We start from the raw sequence: 23,915 nt of genomic DNA, 5'->3' as shown, positions 1-23,915 counted from the left end.
AGCAGGTATTAATATTGGAGTTGTATCCATCAAGTAACTGGAAACAAAACTCTGAATCTGGACTCATTTTTCAAAATGTCTGCTTGATGTGAGCAACAGACAGCATTCAACATACCTGTCAGTGTTGTGCCTACTTGTTACCTACAAGTGGCCAAAAAGTCCAAAGTACCAAATTCAATAGTTTTTGACTAAATGTATTGAATGTCACTTATAAGTAACATTTTCAATAGGAATATAGCCAGTTATCTGTAGTACCTATAAACCCATGGTTTTGCCAATTTTTTTTATTGTGAAATTAGACAAAATGCCTTCAAGTTGGATACATGAGCTGCAGGTCGAGCTGATTCAACAACCTGAGCTACCTCTCGATTCTGTGAAATTTGTCCAGCATTATTCTCTGTCATTTCACATAGTCTTGGCCTTTATTCAGACTCAGTGTAGACTTCAATGTCGTCTGTTTCTTCCCTCTTCCTTTACCCTCACCTTCCCCAGCCCCATGTGGAGGCCATTATTCGGCTCCAAGTGGAGTGATTTTGTCTCCTGGGTGGCCTGGTTACTACAAAGATTCCCTCAGTTGCGAGTGGGTGATTGAATCAGAACCTGGACGTTCCATCAAAATCACATTTGACAGGTGGGTGGCATAATTCTCCAAAGCCCACGAGAGCTTTGAGCGGGCAGAATTGAGAAGCCTCATCAACATCACCATCAATTACATCTGACAAGCAAAGATTTACGCAACTTAAAGTTTATGGGAGATTTACCAAGAATATATTAACGGTGTCTTTAATTTTATAGGCTGTAAAATTAAGACTGAGAGTTCTATATTGATCAGGAAGGCAGGTTACATTTTTGCTGTGAAGTGGCAATCAAAGCTCTCAGAATATTCCCCTTTTTATTGTTCTTTGGTTTAAATGTCTGTTTCAGCTTATTTCATTGTAAAATGCCCAACTTGTAGATGCTTTGAAAATCATTAAAAGTGAGGCTTCTTACACTTTCCATTCTCCCTGTAGCACATTAGCATAATAGAGCTCGTTTCACTCTTTGAGTAATTTAATAATAATGATCAACATTGAAGTTGTGATTAAGGAAATGGTAAATTCTGACTTTCTGTTCTTCCAGGTTCCAGACAGAGCTGGGTTATGACTTCCTGGAGATTCATGATGGACCAAACCTCCTGTCTCCTCTGGTTGGCTCCTTTAATGGTACCCAGGTGCCCCAGTTCCTGTTCAGCAGCAGCAACTTTCTGTATCTGCTGTTTACCACCGATAACAGCCGGTCGAATGCTGGTTTCAAGATACTGTATGAAAGTAAGTTCTAAACACATGAACATGCTTCCATGAATATGAAGCTGGATTAAAAATAATGCTGCCTGTGTTGCTTCTACTACCTGTCAAATGAATACACATGCACTTCATCGATATAAAACAGATTCATATGCTACTGTATCATGAAATTAATGTTAGGAGCTAGCTTCATTATTCACTGTATGTCTCTGATCACACTACAATAGGTGTGCACACTGTTAGCCCAGCAGACACAGTTTCATAAGCTGACCCTGCATCACCTGCAGAAACACAAACAGCTGTGATTGCACAGCATGGCGCTTTATGTGCAGAGTCAAGCTGTGACTTTTAGATAATGCCGATCAGCAAAATGTAATCTGTTTTTTTCCCCATCAGGTGTTACGGTGGACAGCTACTCGTGTCTGGACCCTGGCATCCCTGTCAATGGCATCCGATACGGGCAGGACTTTTCCATCGGGTCCACAGTGTCGTTTGGTTGTGATTCTGGCTACAGACTGAGCCACGAGGAGCCACTTGTATGTGAAAAGAACCACTGGTGGAGCCACCCCTTACCGACATGTGATGGTAAATACTTCAGAGGAGCTTCTAACTTGGAACAAAAAAGCCTGTTATTCACTACAGAACAAATCAGTAAAATAGTTCACTTGAATTTGCACATCCTCATTCTCTTTCATAATCAAGTCGCAATGCCAATAATGGCCTACGGGTGCAGATTTTCCTTATTCTTATCATAATAAACAAACATTGGCTTAGTTTTAGTAATTTAATAAGATCATTTTCCACACGAACCTGACTGCTCTGTTTATCTATGAATGGACAAACAGCCATTACATGCCTTATATATGCATGATTTTGAAACATTTGCTTTGTTTTAATGTGCATTACTGTAGAATCCTTATCTTTAACATCAGTTTGGAGACCAATGCGGTCCAATAAATGAAGTAAACATTTATCTTAACTGATTGAGATGCTATTCACAGGAGTATACACACAACATAGCACAAGGTCAGCTTAACTGCAGTCCTGCTAATGATATTCACTGATATCTTACAGTAAATGAGCAGTTCTGAAATATCCACTCTTAAAAAAAATCTGTCCACACCTTCATTATTATTTCCACCCACCTGGCCAAAAAGCATTATTGAGACCAAAATAGATGATCTGCCTTATCCATTGCTGTAGGCGCAAAGAGGATGAGGTGTGTGGAAAAGATCAGAAGTTGAGCTGCCGTCTCTGTGCGGGGAGCTGAATCGCATGTTGTTCTGCGACAAAACCACTGGTTGAATCTCACACATACACACACACACAGACACAAACACACACACACAGAGACACACAGAGACAATTTGCGGTGAAGGCTGCTGTGGCTGATAGGGGATGATTTGAGGAGAAGATTAGACATCTGTGGGCAAGAACTGTGTGTGTGTGTGTGCGGTGCGCCGTATCCATACATGTGTGCCGTTGCCTGTATCTATGTGTGTGGTGCTTTTATCCATGTGCCTCCTGTCACCTCTTCTCCTGTGTGAACCGCGAACACAAGAAGGTTCGAGCTAAGGCTGACGAGAGCCTGTGTTGGCTGTCACCTCCTCTCTCAAATCAAGGGGTGGGGGTGGGGTGGGGGGGCACAAGAGCAGGTGAGGGGGGAGGGAAACATGTCTCTCTCTCTCTCTTTCTCTCTCCCACTGTTTCTAATACTCTCTCTCTCTATTTGCAATCATGGTGGAGCAGGAGAGGAGGGAGGAAAGAAAGATGCTGCATTGCTGCATCAGTTTTGTGGTGGCTTGCTTGGTTCCGCTCGTTGGCTCATTCGCTTGCGAACCACATTTGAATTGCACAGTTCCTGGGACTGGCAGTAGTTTCCTCCGAGGAGGCAGTTTGAGCATATAAACATCAAGCACGCTGCCTGGAATTTGCAGGCAGAATGCCATTAGACGATGTTTACACAATATGCACCCATACAAATATAGGAACTATTTGCTGCTGGTAAGAGATGGAATACCCTGGTGATTGACAACTGGTACACAATAAATTCAAGCAATACGTCACTAAAGGCAGCAAACTCAGCCCTGACAGATTTCGCAGAAAGGAATTGTTGTTCATACTTATATATTACCAGAAAATAAGCTACATTCCTACATTTGATGAAATCTATAATATGGTTTGAAAGAAATAATGACACGATTATCACACCAACCAAACACAATGCTGGAGTTTAAATTTAACTTATGAGTCAAATGAATAAGCGTATTTTAAATACAGGAAGACAGATTAAATTGAAGACAAATAAGTGGAGAAATTCAAAAACTAAAGGAGATCTAACAACATAGAGTAGGATAGAAAAAGAAAAAAACTACCAGATATAGAGATGTAAAGCAGTGTTTAAAATTTCTCATACAGTTCGGCATTCGAAATAAAGAGCTCCCTGGCAGAAAAGAATTAATAATTAAAATGGCTGGATATATGTGGGCATACTTGCATCTCTATATTTATTTAGTATTAAAATTATTCTCCTCACTCCTCTTGTTTTGGGGGATGCTGGTGTTGGCTAAAGATACTGATGCCCTGTTGTGGTTTGAGCACCATTTCTGACTCACCCGTTACAGTGGTTGTAGCAGCAGTCAGCAAAAAGACAGACGCTGTGCAGATTTTAATCAGGGTTGCAGATGTCAGAGTTGCTGGTTTTCTGCTCCCACATTCTTTGTAAAATTTCCTGCTCAAGGAAACTACAGCAGAACTTACAAGTTTGACCTTCCCTCCCTGCAACTCTGCCACCGTTGCACTTTTGAGGTAATGTTATGGCATTTTATAGGCTTATTGTAAGAGAAAATGACAGGCCAGCCAGCCCACTGTAAGATGTACCAAGTGAAGCGAGCAGAAATGAAGCTCCTCGCAACATATGCATGCATTAGTATGCATGGCATGAGCAAAATAGACTTTCCAAGCTTTCCCTGAGAACCAAGTCGCAGTCCAGAGCATCTCTGTGTAAGTACAGGGTCTTACTGCACAGCCATGGGTGCAGTGGAACCACATGTAGAATTTGTAGGGTCATCCTGAGGCCGTACTGTGAGGATCAAAATGTTTTAAGTAGTCTCAAAGAAGCAGTTGTCCTGCTCTGCTGCTTTGAATACAACTGGTCTGAATCCCTTGAAATCAAACTTAACAGAAAAAAAACGATTCCCGAGACAAAAGGCATTTTACAGTTCTTGCACACAATGTGGCCATTTCCCAACATTAATGTTGTAGAAAACCAGCTTAAATAATAGTCTGGTCTTGTTGTTTCTTGGGATTTTTCTTTTTTATTTCATGTCTCAGTTCTCTGGCTCAAAACTATTTGGAGCTGAGAGACTGTACATCCCAAAGCAATGCAGTTCTTGCAAATAAGGTTTTAAATTCTCTCACACTTGACAATAACAAGAAACTACTCTTTTTGTCCAGATGGTCACTTGTTATATAACAAGAGACTTTTAGTTTTAGGCAGCAACTCCACTTATTTCAATAACTTCATTTCCTTACACATTCTTCATCTTGCAACATAATATCTGCTGCATATATTAGATTTTTTTAGAGGATTTTTGCTGAGGTGTTTTAGAGACTATCATTGGTATTAAATCATAAAATTTTCATTAAATATTTTTAACTCTAAATATTTGACCCATACATTATAATATTCTGAAATAAGATTGTGGAGTTGTGATAAATCACCACAATATGGAAGATGTTAAATTAGTAATGTGGATCCCAAAGCTTGAAGTTATTACTCTGTTAGGATCTTGCTCTGGCCCCTGTCTTTCTTCCTCTTTTTCCTCCTTTCTTGTGTCCTGATCTGTTTTGGTTTTGTCCTGTCTTTTTGGTTCCCTGTCTGTCACCTCTCCCTCATGTCCCTCCCTCTCTCTCTCCCTGCCACTCACCCTCCTGCTCTACCTGCACTCTGCCTGCTGATTACCTCAATGACTGTCAGCTGCAGTAATTAGTCAACTCTGCTCACCTGTCCACAAGCTCTCCTCAGTATTTAAACCCCGCTCTGTCACTCAGTCTCCACTGGATCATCGCTTCACTTTTCTTCAGAGCCTCTGCCCACCCTTAGACTTTGTTTCCCCCTGCCTTCTGGATTTCCCCTTTTTGGACTCTGCTCCTGGATTCCCTGAGCTTGCTTCCCTGTCTCTTCCGTCTAGTTTTCCCCTGGTTTTGAGTTCCCTTCCAAGTTCTGTTATTTCAGTTAGTTTAGTGATCTTCCGTTTTGAATCCATAGTGTATTAGTGTTTGTAGTTGCAGCTTGGTTTTGTCTTATTTCCCCCAGTGCAGCCTCCCTTCATGTATTGTTTTAGTTTTCTGCTTAAATAAACCCCTTTCCTGATCACACCTGTTTGTCTGCGCCTGGGTTCTCCAGCTCCCTCCGTAACATACTAAGCAGGACACCTGCTTTTATTCTGCACAACACTTTTGTTTTAGAGGTCTAAGCATGTCACACTTTGACAATGCAGGAGATTCTGGTCACTGACATCATTGCTGCCACATATTCCAAAGCAAATCCTTCTATATGCTATTCTAGCAAAGCTAAACAACTGAAACCAAGTTTGCAGAATTAATGTATTTAATTACTGCAATTAAAGTCATTTTTTGTGTGTTTAAAAGAGAGTTTTAGCTTATCTCCACATTGCTATCCAGCTTCAGTAGAAGACTCGTCCATGCTGTTAATCATCGTCAGGTGTTAGTTACTTTCAAGGACATTAAACTATATAAACAAAAAAATAATGCATTATTTATACCTCCAGCGCAGTGTGTGCCAGGTTTTACATTATTTATGTCATTATTTTATGTCTGTGCAACAGTGGGCGGAATAAATCAGAAAAATCTGACGTGAAGTGAAGTTGTAAGGGAATACTCAGTGAAACAACGTTTTTCCGTTCCCCAGTGTGTCAGTGGACGCAAATTTTGCAGCTTGCAGTGCATTCAGAGCTTCTTACCCAAAAGTTGCCCTCTCTTTTCCCCTCCTTTTCACTTTTTCTCCGTATCCATCCGTCTACTTCTCCCTGTCTTGTGTGTGGATATGTGTATGTGCTATAGCAGTGGTATTAAAGGTCCACAGGGAAGCATTATCATTTTTAGCTATCAACAATCTGATGCTAACCTTCTCACTGCCTCTGTCCCCTGTCTCTGCTCATCTCTCTCCCTCTGCCTGCCTCTCTCCCACTCTGTCTCTCTCAATCATTCCAGCCCTGTGTGGTGGCGATGTTAGAGGTCCCTGGGGAACCATCCTTAGTCCAGGCTATCCAGACAGCTACCCTTCATCTCTCAACTGTACCTGGACTGTTGAAGTCAGCCACGGGAAAGGCAAGAGATACACACAGATCTGCACTTCTTAATAGAGAGAGACAGAGTGAGAGACAGTACCAAGTGACAGCAAGTTCAGCAGTTCAGTCACTGCTTTGCTATAACCACAAACTTGCATTATATGGTATTTTTAGTGCTTTTTATAGTTTACATTCAGAGTGCTGTATTCTACTTGTCTGGTTACAGTCTGTGCATTTAGTGTCTCAAGGAGATTATAATTCAAATAATGTTAACATATTTTTTAGCTATTCTAATCTCTTATGATGGCAATTTAAATGTTCACTCAGGAAAAGGATTCACACAGGTTATATCTGGAGATGCTTGAGCTATCTAAGAATGAAACAAACTTGTAAAGATTCTCATCCTTTCTTTTCTCAAACTCAGCTCTCTGTGTCTCACACAGGAGTCCAGTTTCAGTTCAATTCTTTTCATCTGGAGGACCAACACGACTACCTCTTGGTTACTGAGAACGGGAGTTTCCTGCAACCACTGGCTCGCCTGACTGGCAATGAGTTGCCTAGCAACATCAATGCCGGTCTCTATGGCAACTTCAAAGCCCAGCTACGATTCATCTCTGACTTTTCCATTTCATATGAGGGCTTCAACATAACTTTCTCAGGTAATTCACTTGACTATAGTCATACTCACAAATATACTTACTCAGTTTAGTCTCTTCAAGAAGCTGATTTTCCTGTTAAGTCAGATACTGAAATAAAACAGAAGCGCTGTGAGTTGTGAGAAGTTTGTACGTCAAAACCAGAATAAATTCAACACATTGAAATTCTAACATGCAGTATGAATTTTACATAAAAATATTAAAATCATTAAGCAGGACTTCCACCAGGAGCACCCTGGAAACTCATGCAAGGAGGATCTAAGACTCACTGTGAAATTATAGCTCTCTTTAAAGAGAAGAGAGCAGAGCAACATTTCAAACAGAGCAGACAATTACTGTCTCTTAAATCTGGATTCTGGTCGTTTAGAAGTCACTGCTTTACTTCAAGTTGTAAAGTTATGAAAGAAATGTAATTTAGTTCATTTATGTAGAACCTTATTGCAGGCTGCTTCTCATTAATATAAATATATGTCCAGTGTGTCCACAGATCTTAAGATTTGGTAGTTCTGCAAGTGCAAAAATACAGCCTCATTTAGTTCCAAGCAAGTACAAGTCCTGTTACGAGAAACCCAGTGGTATAAGGCTGGTAAAACTGGCCCTAACTAGGTACCGTATATGTCGTTACAGAGATCTTACATTGTGTAATCAAAGGTATTGTTTGCCAGCCATATCTTAATTTAGGTTTTGACCATTAAATAACATTTAATTGGTAAATTTTGAAAGTGATTATGCTACAGCATCTACATTTACACTCAACCAGATGTAATAATTGTGCTTGTATTTCCGCAACCCGTGTGCTGAGCTTTGCACTGATCATACTCCAGCTGTATGTTGTTGTCAGTGGCTGAAGACACTGAAATGTCAACCTACTGACTCTGAAGGACTAGGTATGTTGTCCCCCTATTAGACATCTCATTTGAAGCTACTCCTTAAATCTTCAATAACCTCCACAAAATTAAATGCATACAGTGCAAACAAAAAGGGATCCGAGACTGAGCCTTGGGGAACGCCACAAGTCAGAGTCTCAGGGGTTTCCAGGGCTGATTCACAAATAACCACCTACTTCCTTTGTAAGCCCCTCAGTCACGGTACATTAACTAGTGCAGCAGTGTCAAAAGTTGTTCTAATATCGAGAGCTCCTGCATCGCCACCGCATTAAGACTTTGACAAGAAATGTTTCAGTGGAAAGTAACCAGCAGCAGCCATGACTGCGCTGCATATCCAGGCTTCCAAGCAAACACCTTTTAAAAAGACCTTTTACTTTAAAAGCTATTTTTGAAATTGGCCTGCAGTGTAGTTTTGGGGCAGAGAAGGCATTTTTTCTTTTTAATGGGTGAACAGCTTGCTTTAAATAAGCAGATGCACAGCCAGATTTCATGTCCCGACTTTTTACATCTTAGGATTCAGTAGTGTCTTATTCAGTTACTGTCTCCTCTAAAATGTGTCCTGCCGGGCCATATATGAAAGCAGACCATTGCTGTGTTAAGTGAATTTTTAGCTCTTGCCCTTGGCTTCGAGGACTACCTACAAGATCTTATAAATCACTAAAGAAAGAAAAAAGCTGAACAACCGAGAGAGGTTACCCAGCATTAAACTGAATGCAGTCTGCCATGAAAGAAGAAGAATTAAAAAAGTAAAGCTGGAGATGGATTTCTCATAGCGTCAGTGACTATGCTTGGAGAATTTGTACAAATTACAGATGCTATAGCAATTTATAGTTAGGGTTTTTTTTGTGTGTGGAATTTCTCTTTGGATGTTTGAGAGTTGATTATTCTCTGAAGAATTTAAGACTCGGTGTGATGAGTCAGATCCAATTTAATATTTCATCCATGAAGAGAAGAATCCCTGTTGGGTGTTCACTCAAGGACTTACTTAGTGCTTTGCCTTATATTGTGTAAGACAAGTGAACATCAGTTGCTAACCTCGGTCCAAGATTGATTCAGTCATAGATCTATGTGTTTAGTCACGTTTATAGCCTGTTTGAAGTACCTTAAGCCCTCCTCGACACAGAATATCAGAGTTGACTCAGCTGATTTTCATTTGACTAAACATAAAATCACGACCATCACTAAATCAATGCATTACCTTCCTAGATCTAAGAATTAAGAGCAGAAAGTTCAAGGTTCCATCTGCCTCTCCATAAATAAGATCCTAACTACCCTCTCACTGCTCTCTTGGAAATAAGGATAGCCTGAATCTGACTCTACACTGAGGGACATTTTTAACCGCCTCCCAGATGGCATAAGCTGATACTCTGAATGTAACACATGGGAGGTGTCAGCAGAGATTTGAGTTGCCAGCGTTAACAGGCCCAACGTGGTGCATCATCCTGCAGTGCACTTTAAAACACACATCACATCATCAGGTTTTGCCCACTGAAACTAAATTTCCTGTTGTGCTCTGCTAAACACTCACTCAACAAATTCACACGCTGGTGTCTGCTCACGCTCACAGTTTGTGTAAGATGTTTGTTCACACTTGCGCATAATATGTCTTGCAACAATTACTTTTTAATGCACCTCATTTCCAAAAGTTTTCATCACAGGAGTTACTGAATTATTTGAAAGGGTTTTTTCACCGGATCACTGCCACAAAGTCCTTGCCTCTCTCAGCTAATATTAAATGATGATGATGTTGGCCTTATTTTAGTTATTAGCGTGGATTTCAGTGATGGGTATTGATTTGCTGAATTAACACTCTTAGGAGAAGATTTTCTTTATATACCAATTGCAGGATTTCACACTTTCTCTAATGGCACTTATGCCACACTTACAAAATTTAATGAATTAAGTGCACGTATTAAGCAAATCTGCAGTACCCTACAGTATGTACAGTTCATAGTAGATCAACTGAACATCTGGACCTGTTTCTTGCTTAGAAGCATAGAAAGGGCTAGTTTCACTGCACTCAGCCATTACGTTATTTTTTTGAGCCATGTATTTGATAGGCATTCAGATTTGTGTTTTTTTTCTCCTGCAGAGTACACATTGGAGCCATGCGAGGACCCTGGAATGCCTCGGTTCGGCAGGAGAAACGGGTACAGTTTCGGTGTTGGAGACACTTTGTCTTTTTCCTGCAATATGGGATACAGACTAGAGGGGGCGCCAGAGCTGATCTGTCTGGGAGGTGGGCGGAGAATGTGGAGCGCTCCTTTACCTAGATGCGTCGGTACGTGATAATATTACTAATGTTTGAATTGTATTAGTATCATTGTCACACTTCAGTATTGGTCTGGCGTCCTTGTTTTTCTTCTTCTCTTGATATCACTGCAGTAAATGAGCTGTACACTACCCTTCAAAAACATTTCCATTTTCCAGCAATGGAAAGTAATGTGCTTCAGTACAAATCTGAGGTACTTGTATATACTGTACTTGAATATTTCCATTTTAGAGTACTACTTATCACAGATTTAGTTACTTGCTTCTTAACAGATTGCAGTTTTCCATACCCATCTTTTCCATTGGAAACCACATATGTCCAAATGGTGACTTTGTGAGTTTGTGATAAAGTAAAGGATTAAGTGTGTCTTCATGGGTTGAGGAAATTCTCCTAATTCTTAAGCTAAGCAAACTACTTAACACCCCTCTTGGATTAGCTGGAAGTGTGTCATAATGGTGAGAACAAGGATGTTAAACTGTGCATGTGTGTAGTTCTTACACGACAGTAGTGGTACAAATACCATGATTGTAGAAAATATGTTGCAGAGCTGTAGGTTCAACTACCAAGCAGTATCTTAAGTAGTTGAAATAAACTGAATCTTAAACATCTACAGGTGTAAAATGCAATTCATTTTGCAGTTACATCAATAAAAAAGCATTATATCTCACATAGGCATCATTTTCTGCACTCTGTACTTTTACTGTTGACACTTTAGATACATTTTGTAACATTCTGAATGCAGGACTTTTACTTTTAATTTAATATTTAATCAATGTGACAATTAGGGTTATTGTAATATTGCAAAGTCAAATGTGTTGAGCTACTTTAATACTGAATTCTTGAAATTCTTTGCAAAGAAACATTCATTCACTATATCACTAGTACAGTCAGTTAGATGGTACAGCTTAAAGATAATGGAACAGATGGAAAGAAAAGAAATATTTTCATGATATAATAGAACAACAGAAGAAAAGCATGTGTGGTCATTCATTTAATAACTTCTAGGACTATTGTTTAAGCTTTTCTGAATAGGACTTCTAACATGTCAATTAGTAGATGATCATTTCATTTCATTTATTCTTTTCCATGGTAATGCGTAAAAAAAATCAATAAATGCCAATGATGTTAACTCTTTAAGGTAAGTTACTAGCAGACAGAAACTTTTGTCCAGTTCACATTTCTGTATCACTTCTTATAATGATGACTTTTTTTTTCTGTAAGGATCATTATCAGAGTTGTGACTCAGAATGGTCTTAAACACTGGTCTCAGATGTTTTTCAGCGCTTGCTGAAAAAACAAAATGATGAATTCAAGACAGTTCCAGACAGAACACAATATTAAAAACAAAAAAGGTCTGGATGCACACAGACAATATATATATATATATATATATATATATATATATATATATATATATATATATATATATATGTACAGTATATGATATGAGGCATATGAAAAAAGACCTTTGTCACTAGAAAATGCCAGAGCAGCGTTTAGCTGTAATATATTTTCAACATGTAGTTTCTGACTAGATGAGTTTGGACACAATCTGGACTTTTGTAACGTGCAACCAACTTTACAGTAGGTTCCTGCACAGTATTGAACTCTAATCCAACATCATCTAACTGTAGCAGTGTGACACCGATTGTAGAATGGAACAAGCAGCAAACAGACAGACGCATGTACAACGCAAAATAAGATGTAATTATTAATGCATATAAAGCTCAGAATGCAGAGCAAACTTTTCAACCATGTCCTCAAGGCAACATGAACAGCAGTGACAGTGAGCCAATTGGAGTTAGAAATGTTTCACCTTGAGTGTAAAATTTTTGTCTATCATGAATTATACCAATTTATTTCATAATTAATTCATTAACTTACAGAGGCAAGAGAAAATAAGCTGAAGGGGAAAATGAGTGAAATAATGGGTTTTTCCAGTAGGTTTTGAAAGCATCTACAGTAATGACCATAATTTGGGCTGTCACATGTACTTAATGAGTTTTCCTATTGAAAACATCTCTGAGTGTAACTTGCAGCTAACAAATGGGCACCTTGAAACTACACTAAAACTCAAGTTTGTGCTAATAAAGCAAGAAAAAAGTAACCATAGTAGCAAAAAAGAAAGATAGACAGGATTTTAATGATATTTGCCTCGCTCACTGTTTGTGTTGAGTTGCTCCATGTATAAAAGAAGTACCGCAATGATTGTCCTTGACTGAGGCACTTGTCTTACAATTGCTTCCTGGCCACCAGAGAATGGCTGCCCCCTGCCCCTCAATTGACAGGATAAGTCCAATGCAAAGCATGAGTTTATCCATGGGAATCAATATCATGTACCTGTAACCTCAGGGTCTTTGTAAGCAAGAAATGCGTAAAATGAGATTTGATTTGGGTGAAGATGTAGCATCAATAAGAGGCAATAACAAAAGCACACAGCAAAGGAGCAAACAACACCATATGCTTGTGCACTTCCCTCATAAGATGGGTTGTTTTGCACATAATCAGTGTGAAAGTACTGGTGCAGGAAGCCAATTCAGACCATCCAGTTCTAGAAATAAAACAGTTACACTCTATCACTTTTTAAAATTTCAGATTACATGTGAGAGACGTTTTACACTCCAATCTTATTTTCAGCTTTGCATGATATTTGCAGTGCCAGAGCGCGCCTCTTTGGTTCTTTGTCATCAACGTGACAAGACTGATAATGCAAAGAGGTGGGAGTGGTGTTGTGTGTCGGTGTTCTGTCGTGTAGTGCAGTTATCTATATTTAGTTCCTGTGTATTGTGTTGCATTGCTGCACAATGTGGTGCACAAAACAGAAGAGGAGAGGAGAGGACAGATTAGGACACCTACAGTATGCTGTTTTCTAATGCATTAGTGATGCAAACTTCAGATTTTTTGGTTGCCCTAATAATGCAAAGGCACATTAAGCCTGAGTGTTTATTGTTATTTTAATTAACTAAGTACTTTGCAGGCTGTAAGTACTGCTTTGGTGTGCTGTGTTGGTGGTTTTATATGCAGCGTTTTTAAATTCCTTGCGGGTCAGACGTATTGTTTTCATAAAGTACTGTCCAGAAGGGAGTTGGAGAGGCACCAAAGGAGGGTCCTTTGCTGTCTCCAAAACTCAAATGCGCCTTTGGCTTGTTTTTCTTAATCTTTTATTATTTCTGGACCTTATCTTATATTTAGCACTTTTGCTAAGGGAAAGGAGACAGAAGTAGGAGGGGAAAGAGGAGCAGGATGAAAGGAGCAAGAAAAAGTGAAAACTCAGGAGAAGTAGAAGAGTAAGGTTGATTGAAGTAGAGGAGGGTAAAGGAGGCTCTATTCATAGAGTGGGGGAGAGAGAGAGCGGGAATGAGGGAGGTAAAGAGGAAAGCGGGAGAGGGTGGAGAGGTAATTTTCTAAATGGAAACTATAGCAGGGTGATTTATTGATGATATGACAGCTGTAATATGACTATTACACCAGTATAGACACAGAGAGGGGGAGAATGGGAGAGAGAGGGAGTGAAAAAAAAGAGATGATAGGGACATAGTTACTGTAGATAGAGGGCACATGTGAGAAGTGTGCAGAGCGGGTCTCTTTAGGTAAATTACTTTCTGAATTTTACTACCTCCTCATTCTCCTCCACAGACGTTGACAGCTGATGGCACAGATGTTTAAAAGGATTGTTAAATTCCTCTCATGCACACAAACATGCACACACAGGCAGTCATTGGAAGTATTCAGCAATGTGCATGGTAAAAAAGGAATCATCATTTTCTGTAAGATCAAAATAACTCCATCGCTCTAAGGTCAGTCTGGGCTCTCGGTAGCTTTTTGTTTTGTTCACGTAACAGCTTTAAAAAGGCAGAAGAGACCTAAATAAATGAGAAAAAATAGTGTTTTGTTGTGTTTATCAAGTAAAAGTTATAAATGTGGGTCATTTTCTGGTCTAACAAAAGCTCCTCCACCGGGTCCCAAAGCATCATTATAAAACTCTTAAGGATTAACTCATGTCTCCATAATATTGTTTGCTTTTTTAATTCCCTGCTTCTGTCTTCATCCCCAGCGGAGTGCGGTTCTTCAGTTATAAATAATGAAGGGATTCTGCTCTCTCCAAACTACCCAATGAACTACGATAACAACCACGAGTGCATCTACAGCATCCAGGTAATAAAAAACCAAACAAACAACTTATTATCTTTGAATACTTGAACATCAAATGTGTTTTTATTTGATTTTGCAAACAGCTCATTGTGCATTGCAGTTATTTAAACCTCTGGGCATTTTTGGCTCCTTTTATATTGTTTCTCACTGTGGGATCATTTTTCACTGCAAAGTCCTGCTAGTCTATGGAAACAGCACAACCATGGCTAGAAGAAAGAACTCAAAATGTCTTCTTATCTGCCATAAATGTGTATTAAAAAACACACAAAAGGAAATTTTTGCATAATTTTTCATTATGCAAAAAATAGGAAAATAATTGGCATATACAGCATTTTTTTCCACAAGTGTCAGTGAAGCTGTCAAAAATGCACCTCTACATTTTTTATTTATTTCCATACATGCTTCCTATCTGTTTTGTGTAACCACAGTTTGTAGTTCAACCTATTTAAGCCTTTTTTTGTCATGGTAATGTTGGTTGCAGTTGTGTTTCTCATGAATTTTGATGAAATATTACAATTTTAAGCTTGGATCTGGTCAGCTTTTCAACAGAATGGGCCATCACACATGATTAGTTTGAGAACAGTTTCAAAATTTTTACAGTGTCTGGCTCTGATTAATGGTGCATTTTTGGTAATTATGTGTAAAAGATAGTAGACCTTTTAAACCTGTCAGTGGATTTGGATTCTGAGGCTGAGGAGAGGTGATTGCCATCTTCAAACCTTTGCATGTACATGTCTGCTGCACTTGTCAGCAAAGATAAGTTGGATTTCATGTCAACTCCAGGTGCAAGCTGGGAAAGGCATCAACATCTCTGCTAGAACCTTTCATCTTGCCCAAGGCGATATACTCAAGGTAAACACAGGCTCACACATATTTGATGATTCCTATGTCATTCTTCCTGCTTGATATCTGTGTCTGACTCTGATCAGGGATGATAAAAAACATGCTGCTCCTGCTCAGTCCTTATATATGTTGCATCACGAGTGCATTGTGCTGTTACTATTACAGATTTATGATGGTAAAGACAACACAGCCCATGTGCTTGGAGCATTCACTGGATCATCCATGTTGGGCCTGACGCTGATTTCCACTTCAAACCATCTCTGGCTGGAATTTTACAGTGATGCGGAAAGTACAGGGGAAGGATTCAAACTAGTCTACTCAAGTAAGTGTATGGCTGGCACGGCTAGTATGGACGTTTTATGTTCACACAACCAAATCTTGTTAAATCCATAATGTGAAAAGTTCCAAAATATATATTTATATAAAACACATGTTTAACAAATAATGACAGTGGTATTGGAATGTCTAGACATTAGCTTCAATTAACTCCAGTTGAAGTATTCGTCTTGATTAGTTAGAATAGCAACATTCTTCAAGTTTATAAGAAAAGTATGAAGTGATTACGTACAAATGGCTTGTAGGGAGGATAAATTGGACTAAGGTGTAGTTTATACAAATATATATGGACAAGAGAAGCATGCAGACATGTCGGTTTTCCTAAGTATTAGTACACATGTACTGTAAAATGCAGTAGTAACACTTACTGTGACTGGGAAGCTGGGGCGATCAATAACTAGCTTGTAGATCATATCTTATGTTGTACTAACAATGTCAGCTATTTTATTTATATGTGCAAATATGTCTTAGCTTACAGCACAGTTTGTTTTATTTTAAATGCACTAAATTGTTTAAGGATGAACAATCATATCCCCACCACAGAGAAGCATCTCATGCAAGTATATAACTCTTAGCTATAAACAGGTTCATTATTATGAATGAAGACAGTGCTCAGAAGTAAAAGTTAGTCAGTATCTGAGTCACATCAGTTCAGACGTCAAATGCCACGTGGCAACTCTACTAATTCCTGACAAATGTAACGTACTTATTGAATCAATTTATCTCTAAATGGTTCTCATTTGTGAAATCATCACAGAACTTATTGCAAATTCCTCCACTGAGATGATCACAAGAAACTTGTCACATTTGATTAACAGAGCCTTCAGACAGCTGTGATTTCAGCGTAGGATGGAGTGTTAAAGGTGTGCTCAGATGTTCACCAAGGCATGCCCACGATTCGCAGTGCCTGCCTAGATGCATAGCTGGAATTAGAAAGTCTAATTGTTTAAATGAAGTCATGCAGGATGATAGCATAGCTCGATTTGCGTAGCACTTTGAAGCTGTCTTGTCTCTCAGCTGTGTGCATAGACTGGAGCATGACTAACTTACACCTCTGCGCCTTTCTCATCCTTTTACAGATTTAAGTTTGCTGTCTGAAACAAAAGACATTGGCTTAAAGAACTCTGCAGCAGCAGTTTGTATTTGTGATACTGTGCGTCACTATGCTGATATAGAGGCTATAATTCAATAAAACTCTTGATATGTGGTTCGATGAATAATGCATGGGAGTTTGTTCTCTTATACATGTCTAACAAACAGAGAACAATTTCAGATGGGCAGGCATTCACATTATTTGTCAGGATGGTGACAGATGTGTTTACGCCCCTCAGTGGTAAAAGTACGGCTTTCCAAATGGCCATTTTTAAGGATTTAGCTGTGCACCTACAGCAGTCTGCCAGGAGATAACTCAAATCCCGGCGCGTCTCGTCTTCCAGGTAATGCCGTAGATCAAATCCTGGTTATGGTCTCATAAGGATAAGCTATTTATATACCTATTCATATCCCACGCTTCAAAATTGTGCACAAACAGAATATTCTGAATATTACCATGGAAACTGAGCTTAGACAGAGTGTGGAAAAAACAACATTAAATTGGATAAGGTATATCCATGCTCCGGGATCACTCCAAGTAATGGTATGTCTCATGTATCTTTTTCAGTTTTCCTATTAAATCGGGATGAGAGCTTAAAAGGATCTGTGATATCAGCAGGCTCATAAACAGGATACTTGAGTGTGCCAGATATGAAGGAAATATTGCTGTGCATCTAAATAAAACTAATTCTCTTCTCTGTTGTGGGTCTCAGATGTCCCTCAGCAAGTATTTTAAAAAGGACACGCTGTGAACAGCCACCTCTCTCTTTCTTATCTCTCTCTAGGTTTTGAGTTGTCTCACTGCGAGGACCCAGGCGTGCCTCAGTTTGGCTTCAAGGTCAATGACCAAGGTCATTTCTCTGGGAGCAGCATCACATACAGATGTGAGCCCGGATACACTCTGCACGGGGCCTCCACCCTGAAGTGTATGACCGGTGAAAGGAGAGCCTGGGACAACCCTCTGCCTTCCTGCATAGGTACGTCCGCTGCTATGTGAAGCCATTTAGAGCCTTATTGAAAAGACACACATATTTTTCTGCAGACACACAAAGGCATGTGCACACACATTATGCTCTGAAGCTTGAATAAGGCTCTTTAATAAGCTTGAGGAGCAGCAGCTAGGAGGGCTCATTGTTGCCTTGAATTTCCGTGATATTGCTGCAGTTTGCGTCGTGTGGTGTCTGTTCCACACCACTTCTATCCACAGCTATTAATTCTTGTATTTACTGGAATAGCTGCACAGAGCCCAATACTTGCCAAACATATTGCTATCGTGTTAATACAGAAAAATGTAGATGTATCCAGGGAAGAAATATCACCATAATTAGAAGCTGCTTCTTCTCTTCTGAACACTGTTCTCAAGCTGAAATGTATATTTACCCAGAAGTGAGATGGTACCTTTTTAAGCACTGAGAAACACCACTGTACTTGGTTATTGCTCTATAATAAAAGTGCAAAGTGACTTGATGCTTTATGCAAAGTCTCTGCTTACAAGACACTCATTCAATAATCTGGAAAGAAAACAGATGGGGCCAATTTCCTGTGGAATCGCCGCCTTGATTTCTCAGGATATCACACACTGCGGTAGTTTTAAAGTCTCAATGAAAAGCCTATTTGCTCAGGATCAGACCACCTGGACTCCCTCTGTCCAACTGATGCCTTTCCTCTGTTGCAGTGGGTGATTTCCTTTCTGTTCCTGGTGACTGTCCTCATGTCACCGTAGTCTTCTGCTACATACTTATATGCTCTCACATACATACAAAATAGACAGAAATCCAACCTTTCCATTGTATTTGTTTCTCTGCTTGCTTTTAACCTCTACTTATGTCATCCTGAGTCCATGAAGGGCTACGTGACAACCCTGTTTGTAAGAATTGCTTGTTTCGATCGATTGGGTTTCGCCGCAGACTGCTGCATCAAAGCACGGGCCATTTTAGGAAAACAATAAAACATACTGGGAAGCAACTCCCCTTTGAGTATTGACATTTTTGTAAATATTCCATTATAACATCATTGCCTTTTTAATTCATTTTCCAAGGCTTCTAACTGATGGGAAATTATAGCACCACAGTCCCAAATATTGATGTCAACAAGTCAATAATGGTCTGTGTGATTTCAGGCCTGCAAATACACACAGACACACACATTTACTGGTATATTAGTATATAATTCCTGAAATTGTTTAATTTTTGCTGTTTTAACTTTATTTGTATACGTAGTCCTTCCACGTTCATTTCCATTTAGGTTGGAATTACATCCTGTACTTTCACCCAAACAATTCCTACGTCTATACAAAGTTACAAACAAAAATGGCTGCTGCCGCCATGAGCCACATGGGAGCTTTAAGTGTTACAGCCAGCCCCAGTGTTTTAAGGACCTTTTTTCCTTCATCTCTGCCTCTGAACTTTCTGATTTCGGCTTAATAAGTCTCTCTCCTTCTCACTATCAATAATGAAACACTCATAAAACCACTGGCTGAATTTCTTTAACTTTATATTCTAGCAGTGACACGCCATGACCTCATGTAACCTCCAGTCTTAATATTATATTTCTTATTATTATTACTTGTAGTGTTTCCTTCTTTACCCCCCTTGGTTTCTCTACTTCGTCTCTCTTTTTGCCTCCTCCTTCTCTGTTTTTTTCACCATCTCCCAACTCTTAATATCACTCCTATTACCCAAGATAATATATTTCAGTGATGACAGGGAGGGGACCCTGAGGGAGGAGGGACGTGGAGAGGGAGGCAAAGCAGAGAGGGAATGAAGATTGTGAAAATATATAACTGAGAGAGACAAGGAGAGAAGGGGGAATTATTTTTCTGTTATATAATGTGTAGTGATTTCTTTAGAGAGGAATGCAGGATCAGCACATTGCCTCTTCTTCTTCTTCCTCTCCTCTTTCCGGCTCATCTCTTTATCTTCTGTGCATGAGAAAGAGTGAGGAAGACAGAGAGGCACAGAGGAGGAGAGTTAGCTTCTTTCTTAATCCATTCGTCTTTGTGGTGATCATTTAATCACAGCGCAGTGGCCGCTGAGGTGCACCGAGTGGATCTGATTGCTTTGATAAACAATTGCCACAGACAGATGAATGGTTGACTTGTCATGCTTCACGTAGATGCTAAAATGCACACTTAAGCATGCATCAATTGACCATTGTTTGAGCCTCTGTTGTAGGTTTGTAATGTTGTCACAGTTGTGCTAATCAAAGTTATAGTAGAGTATGATAAACGGTATCCAATGTCTCTTAATTGTGTGTCTCATACCTGCAGCTGAGTGTGGTGGTCGGTTTAAGGGTGAGTCTTCAGGCCGGATTCTCTCTCCTGGATACCCTTTTCCTTACGACAATAACCTTCGCTGCACCTGGACAATCGAGGTGGACTCAGGAAATATTGTGAGGTAAAGTGGACCTCCCTGAGCCTTCCCATAGTTAAAGTTAAAATGTCAGTGTCATTCGTTTCAGTGCCTAGTTTACCACTTCTGTAAAATATTCAAAGAAGTATCGTGTAGTGCAAGCAGTTTTTATACATACATACATACATATATATATATATATATATATATCACTACTGATTTAAATCAGAGGAGGGATTAGCAGTTGATGTAACTTTTGTGAAATTTCATATGCTCCTGGAAACATTTGAATCCTCTGCTGACGTACTGGCGCAATCAAGAGACATGCTGTCTTTAAAGATACAAAGTTACACCAGTGACCTAACATAAAGAATCATCAGATTTTCAACTTTCCGAAAGTCCTTGAAGTACTCGTCTGTGACACTCCATGCTATTGCGAAGCATAATCAAATCTTAGCCTAAAATCGTGATATTTCATCAAACCACTTCATTCTGCATGACACATTCGAAAAATATCCAGAAATAAACAGAAAATTCTGTGCTTCTTGGCACAACTGTGTTTCAGCTGCGAGCAACAGTCACATGATAAAAATTCAGGGACTTTTCAGCTAAACTGGGATGAATTGCAGACTGTGTTTACACAGAACAAATAGGAAGCGAATACAGAAACACTGAAAATAAAAGCAGAAAAATATCTACAGTCTTTAAAGCCTTTTTTTTTTTTTTCCAGGATTGGTATAACTGAGGACTTTTTGTAAAATAAGTGACTAAAAAAATTCAGCCTTTGATGATTTGTGTCACTGAAACTTTGTTATACTCCACAAAAGACATTTCAGAGTTCCATGTATTTCTAGCCATGGTTGTGCTGTTTCTGTGAATATGCAGAATAGGCAATGAGGAAAAATATAAGAGGAGCAAAAGATGCCAAGAAATACCAGAGCTAAGGTTCAGAAAATTAATTTCCATTATATACTTTAAGTCAGATCGCCAGAATTTTAGAAAAAGAAATGAAAAATTGAAAATAAACTCTTTCTTAGTAAGATTCTGTTCTTAACTTCTGAAAAGTTGGACCTGACTTTGTTTATGTTTTCTAAATTTATGAGGAAATAATGTTTGTACCATTGCCTTTTTTTCTTCTTTTTTGTCCAATCAGTCTCCAGTTCTTGGCCTTCGACACAGAAGCCAGCCATGACATGCTGAAAGTTTGGGATGGACCACCTGAGAATGAAATGTCGTTGGCAGAGCTCAGTGGGTCTCTGCTGCCTGAGGGAATCCACTCTACTCTGAATACAGTCACTGTTCAGTTTGAGACGGACTTCTACATCAGCAAGTCAGGATTTGCCATTCAGTTCTCCAGTAAGTGATGCCTATGATTAAAAACACTGCTAAAATAAGAAAAGTTGTGATAGAAGGGTGGTGTTTTAATTCACAGACATACTTTGATGTGTTTATATTCATCAACAATTAGACTCAGTGGGCCTTCAAAAAGACCAATTAAGAATATATTATACAATTCAAGTGGATCTACATTTCATTAAAAACTTCATCATTTCACATAATTGAGAGTGAATCAGAATTAGCATAATTGCTCTGCTTTTAAAAACATCATTTAACCAGCCAGAAATTACCTTCACAGATATTCAATAACAGAGCATAATAATAAGTTAGCTAGATTCTGTTTTTAGCACCGAGATAAAGTATTAGCCTAATAGCCATAAATATCTGCCGTGACACAGTTTTTTCTAATTGCTCTCCTTTTTCTCCTCCATTTCCCACTTTGCCCCCATCCCCTATCTGTCCAGGCTCGGTAGCTACAGCCTGCAGGGACCCAGGTGTTCCAATGAATGGCAGTCGTAGTGGAGATGGCCGTGAGCCGGGGGATTCAGTGTCCTTTCAGTGTGACCCGGGATACGAGCTCCAGGGGGACGACAAAATAACCTGTATACAAGTGGATAATAGATACTACTGGCAACCGAGCCCGCCTGTCTGCATAGGTGAGCTGTCCTCGTTCTATATATTCTATAGGGACCTGCAATAGATGTTCTTTGCACACAGCTGGAGGTGTTTAGGATGCAGTACCCAACTCAGGCACACATCTGTTAGTGACTTACGGAACTGCATTTCAAAAAGGATCATGTTTATTGAGCCCACATATCTCAATGCTACTGCTTTTGAATGGAAAATGTTTCAACTTAAACTCCTCTAAAAATGAATTAAGACTAGTTTTTCATCTTGCATGGGTGAGCTAGAGAGAATATCTAAATTTAATGGTATTTTTCTGACTTATTAAAACAAATATATCCTTTTGGCTTGTGTTTCCATCATAGCTCCATGTGGAGGAAACCTGACCGGCTCCAGTGGATTTATACTCTCCCCCAACTACCCACATCCCTACCCTCATTCAAAGGACTGTGATTGGCTCATTGCTGTCAGCTCTGACTATGTTCTGTCGCTGGCCTTCATCAGGTAAACTGTTAGTCTGCTGTTCAGTTTCACTCAACCGAGCTTTTCAAAAGTTTTCTGTGAAAATAATGAGCGTGGTCGATGATAAAGGGCTTGTAACTGCCAGTCTAATTTGCTGTCGTCTTGTTTTTGAAAGCTGTGTGGAATTTTCAACAAGTGGCAATTGTAACTTCTACCTTTCAGCGCTCAAATGAAAATCTATTCAGCTCTCATCACTGTCAGAAACTCTCAGCACATTTTTTTGTATAAATCATAAACAGAAGCAATTCTGTAAACCATAATGCTGAAGTAGACCTTGAATTTCACACTTTTAATACTTATCCCCTGCCTCTGCCTTTCTTCATCCATCTGCAGTTTCAACATTGAGCCAAACTATGACTTCCTGTACATCTACGATGGTCCAGATAGCAACAGTCCTCTCATCGGAAGCTTCCAGGACAGCAAACTCCCAGAGCGGATAGAGAGCAGTTCAAATACCATGCATTTGGCATTCCGCAGTGATGGGTCTGTTTCTTACACTGGCTTTCACTTGGAATACAAAGGTAAAACATTCTGCCAGTAGAACCACCTTCCATGTTTAAAACAAACACTGATCAAAGAGCTTCCAAAGCACAAAACAAGTTTACATTCTTGGGGCGATTGAAATATGCCTACAAATATTCTGACAGTGTGATTACAATCTACAATATAATACCAGTTCAGTGTGGAAAAAAGCAATGCACATTGCCATTTTTTCTGCAGTATCTAATGGTTTATATCTGGGGAAAAGGGGGCTGAGCACATAGTTGTCTCTGATGAAAAGATATAAAACAGAAAGTAGGCACATGTTCCAACTGTGAAGGTTTTTTACAGCCACTTTATAACTGTCAGTTGTTGAAAAATAATTTTAATATACTCTGCTTGAGATGATTGCACTGGGGGCTTTTTTCTGTCTGTTGTTTGAGTAAACAAAGTGACATGGGAAATTACTCTTTAAGGTTTTCACAGTTAACAAAACAGATGTTTCGTATGTCTTTCACGATGACGGGAGGTCTGCAAAATGTGTTTAGAAATATTGAATTTTCATGTTGAGTTAAAACTATTGACTCCAATGCACTTGTGTATGCGTCAACTTCTCCCGCATTGATGATGGAGTGTGTGTCATGCTGATTTCAAGATGAAAAAGAATGATTGCTCTCCACATAAAGTCCCTGTTGAATTAATGTCTGTAGAAACAGTCTGTCAGGAGGTGTGAGTTTGATTCACTTGCAGGAAAGAGTCAACACTAGT

General features: G+C 39.3%; 1 protein-coding gene across 7 annotated transcripts in view; it reads left to right on the top strand.

Moving 5' to 3' along the window:
- The window catches only part of LOC110965912 (CUB and sushi domain-containing protein 3), a 365,206-nt gene that overhangs the window by 275,486 nt on the left and 65,805 nt on the right, over window positions 1-23,915 (top strand). For all 7 annotated transcript variants that reach the window (XM_051955084.1, XM_051955088.1, XM_051955089.1 and 4 more), the window contains 15 exons: window positions 493-631; window positions 1,120-1,307; window positions 1,680-1,868; window positions 6,519-6,635; window positions 7,039-7,254; window positions 10,231-10,419; window positions 14,465-14,565; window positions 15,346-15,414; window positions 15,571-15,727; window positions 17,619-17,810; window positions 20,102-20,228; window positions 21,337-21,539; window positions 21,986-22,177; window positions 22,511-22,649; window positions 23,001-23,188. In XM_051955084.1, the coding sequence (XP_051811044.1) occupies window positions 493-631; window positions 1,120-1,307; window positions 1,680-1,868; window positions 6,519-6,635; window positions 7,039-7,254; window positions 10,231-10,419; window positions 14,465-14,565; window positions 15,346-15,414; window positions 15,571-15,727; window positions 17,619-17,810; window positions 20,102-20,228; window positions 21,337-21,539; window positions 21,986-22,177; window positions 22,511-22,649; window positions 23,001-23,188 (2,406 nt within the window). The remainder of the gene's footprint in view (window positions 1-492; window positions 632-1,119; window positions 1,308-1,679; window positions 1,869-6,518; window positions 6,636-7,038; window positions 7,255-10,230; window positions 10,420-14,464; window positions 14,566-15,345; window positions 15,415-15,570; window positions 15,728-17,618; window positions 17,811-20,101; window positions 20,229-21,336; window positions 21,540-21,985; window positions 22,178-22,510; window positions 22,650-23,000; window positions 23,189-23,915) is intronic.

The sequence above is a fragment of the Acanthochromis polyacanthus genome, chromosome 11, assembly GCF_021347895.1.
Source record: "Acanthochromis polyacanthus isolate Apoly-LR-REF ecotype Palm Island chromosome 11, KAUST_Apoly_ChrSc, whole genome shotgun sequence".
NCBI classification, from domain to species: domain Eukaryota; kingdom Metazoa; phylum Chordata; class Actinopteri; family Pomacentridae; genus Acanthochromis; species Acanthochromis polyacanthus.
Note: the sequence above shows the minus strand (reverse complement) of the source record. Positions and strands in the feature narration are given on the sequence as shown.